The following is a 3,748-nucleotide window of genomic DNA, read 5'->3' as shown; positions in this document are numbered from 1 at the left end:
TAAACAACTCAAATGCTATCATGAAACGCACTTGAAACATCAAATAAAGTTAACAAAATTTGGTTAAAAGGACTAAATTCACACATTTTTAGAGTTTGGGGACTAAATTAGTCCAAAGTTTTGAAGAGGGACTAATTCCAATTTTCGCTGAAAGTTAAGGGACCAAAAACATATTTAACCCATATTGAATATTACAATTAAGATTTATAAAAATTAACTCTTCAAATTATACTTAAATTTTTTGGGTTTGTTCAATGTAAGATACAATGAAAATGGAAGTTAAATGAAAAGTTTGTAAAAAATTTAAGAATTATGACTTATGGAGAACATAATTATATAAATGAATATGGTAAAAATGATGGAATCTCGTTATTTTCGTATTATATCGTTAAAAACTAATTTAAAAACAAATAGAATACAATTTCACATTTTTTATCACAATTATAAAATTTGAAATTTAGAACAAAATCAGAGTTAAATGAGTTAAAAAAAAATTACCTCACGTTTTTTTTAGTATACCTTGCTCGCCCCTTACCATGAAAAATAAATAAATAAATAATATTATACATGTTTTTTTCCGAAATAAGTAGGTTTGAATCCGATGTTGAAGTTTTTACAAATATTAGAAAATTAAATAGTTTATTTCGCAATCATACTGAAAATTAAATAGTTTGTCAAGATGATTTTTGAAAAGTAAGTTTGAATATGATGATTTTTGTTTTTATCGAATGAGCATTTTAAGAGTTGAACTGTTGTCTCTTAATAAGAGAGTTTTGGGTTTTTAAGGGAAGCAAAACAATATTCATTATAAAAAATTCTTTTATGTTTAAGTTAATAAGGAAGTAAAATTGTTATAATATAAGAAGGATATAGAAAATATAAAACATAAATTTCATGGTTAAGTATGATAATTAAGTCTTTACTCCTTACAGTGGAATTGTATTCATAGGTTTTCTAAATCGTGATAGATTATATTTATTTAAAAATAATTAAATATTATATATATTAGAAATATTAGATAATCAAATATTATATTATATTTGAAAATATAATAAAATTGATAAAGATATTAAATAATTTGTTATTATGTAAATAGTATATTGGAAATATAATAAAATCTATTTTATCTTAAATATATTAAACAATCAATTATTATACTATAAAATTTTAAAAATATAATATAATATAATAACAAATGATTATATTATAATATACTATCAGTAAACATTTTAGAAATATTTCATAATATATATTAAGTTGTTTTGAATTCAATTCTTTAAACAAGCTTGCATAGAATTTCTCAAATATTTACAACAAAGTTGTATTGCCTTGTAATAAATTAAAATAATATTAATTAGATACATGGAATGGAACCAACAGGAATGATTTTCAAAAGGTTTTAACTCCTCCCAGACTTATCTGTGAAAAGGAGTTAAAGTCTTATACGTATATCAATGCATCAATGGGAAGTTTTTATACTTTTTAATTCGTTATTTGATTTTGGACAAACCAGATTCCAAAATATATTAACTACCTTTTTAATACTTTCTCAAGTTTCAGAATCCAAAGAGATAAAAGATAGTAAGAGATAGCAAATATTCTGTTACTCCAAACCAGTTTCATTAATATCAGATTTCGAACATCCAACTTTCAATGTTTGAACAAACTTGAAAGTGTCTCAAAGTTACTGACATCGATCCAAACAATAATTTTAAATAACACTTATCATCTATTATATTTTTAATAATAACCAAAAAATCCTTTATCTTTATTTTTTTTGTCAAATTCTATCGTAATATTCTTTATATTCTTCAATTGTCTCTGCTTTTGTCAATTTTGAACACGTATCGGAAAAACTCAATGGAGGGGAAAGATGAGTTAGATCTCACCCTCTCGCTTCGGTGTGGGACTTCTGAGGAAACTCCTACCTCTTTCCTTTCCCTTTTCCCAGTACATTCTTTTCAAACAAACTTACCTCTAATGCAAACACTTTGTTCTAATCCTAACTTTAACCCTAATTCTTCTTCTTTGTCGTCATCTTCCAACAACAACAACAACAATCCTTCGTTGACATCTTGCAACGACAACACCAACCCTCCAAATGCACCTACTGAAGCGGCAAAAAATGTTTCCAAAGATACATGCTCTTTGGGTAGGTCTCGTCGGACTTCATGTACTCGACGGAGCAAAGGAAGGAGCGAAACTGTTCCTGCGTTGTTTCCTTGGGCGAAGAATCAGCGAGCTAGCGTCCACAGTAAAGAATATCTATTGGAGAATAATATCAACACCATCACAGGAAAGGTTCACTGCAAGAGGTGCGAGCATGAATTCGAGTTGAGTCTGAATTTGGAAGAGAAATTGAATGACTTATGTCAATTTATTAGCAAAGAAAAACATAGGTGGCATAATAGAGCCCCACGGGTTTGGATGAGTCCGGTGTTTCCAAAATGCCCTATTTGTGGAAGAGAAAGCAGCAGCAGACCCATCATTGCCAAAAACAAAAAGGAGATTAATTGGTTGTTTTTATTGCTTGGTCAAATGCTTGGTTGTTGCACTCTTAATCATCTCAAATATTTCTGCAAGCACAATGAGGTTCATCGAACTGGTGCCAAAGATCGTCTTCTTTATGACACCTATAAGAGCCTAGTCAATCAGCTTGTACCTGGTTTTTTTGTTTGATTCTCATTAGACTTTGTCTTGTAGGAACCACTTTTGTCTCAAGATTAAGATTGTTTAGATGTTTTCAATTTTCGTGTTAGCTTTTTAGTTGAAGTTAGAGATGTTTACTTATGATTTCAGTATCACTTTGATTGTATATACGTTTTCTTTTCAAGAGATGTTAGCTTTTTAACTTAACCATTATATTTAAGATTTTTTGGTTTATGAGTTGAATCTCAAGTATCTTTAAAAAAATGTATGCATTTTTTTCCATTAGAATTCCACTAAACTGGTATGATGTCAAACTAAAGGGTTTTTTAGAATAGTGCAAAAAAATTAAAGTAGCTATGAGTTTAACTCAGTTGTTATTATATAGCTTACCTATGTTAACCTTAGAGGAAAATATATCATTTATTCTAAAAGCTGAGTGATAATAATGAATATATAAAATCATATGAGAATCATATTTTCTGATTCGTGAAGTGTTGCATATTCAAAGCAAATTGCACAGAATTAATAAACTGTTAGTGTTTAACTATATTTATAATTTGGGAAACACATTTTACAATCTGTTTTTGAAATTTAAGTTGGTTTTCTGTACAATATACATTAACAACTTTTTATTTTGAATTCAATAATATCAAATTGTCTAATCGATTTATAGCAATCATAATTTGTTTGAGGTTTAACCACATTTGTTTATATCTTATACGGTGGGTTATAGTTTTTTCATATAATAAATATTGTTAATATTTTTGTTTTAGTATATAATAACTGGTACTAATATATTACCTAGGTTTCTGTTTATATTTTATTCACCCAAAGTTAGATGGTTAATATATGTCTGACTTATGCAAATAATTAATCAAGTGACTATTCTTTATATTATTTTTAACTAAAATATTTTTTTTTCATGTATCAATATATTATATAGTCAGTTAGATTCACAAAAGTCTTGATCTTTAAAAAAATTAATTGAAAATAATAACTTTTTTGTATTTAATTTAATAGTAAAAAGTTAGTATAATTTAGTATAAACTTTTTTTAATATAACATAATAAAACAAATTAATTGTATATAATAAATTTTG

The 3,748-nt window shown here is 26.7% G+C and overlaps 1 protein-coding gene across 1 annotated transcript; it reads left to right on the top strand.

Annotated features, from left to right (window-relative positions):
- Positions 1 to 1,860: 1,860 nt before the first annotated feature.
- LOC148202694 (uncharacterized) lies at positions 1,861 to 2,679 on the top strand. Its single transcript, XM_088109672.1, has one exon. The coding sequence runs from the start codon at positions 1,861 to 1,863 to the stop codon at positions 2,677 to 2,679; it is 819 nt and encodes a 272-aa protein (XP_087965798.1).
- Positions 2,680 to 3,748: the final 1,069 nt, after the last annotated feature.

The sequence above is a fragment of the Vigna umbellata genome, chromosome 3, assembly GCF_029865625.1.
Source record: "Vigna umbellata cultivar VRB3 chromosome 3, Vumbellata_1.0, whole genome shotgun sequence".
NCBI lineage: Eukaryota > Viridiplantae > Streptophyta > Magnoliopsida > Fabales > Fabaceae > Vigna > Vigna umbellata.
This window is presented reverse-complemented; position numbering and strand designations above follow the sequence as displayed.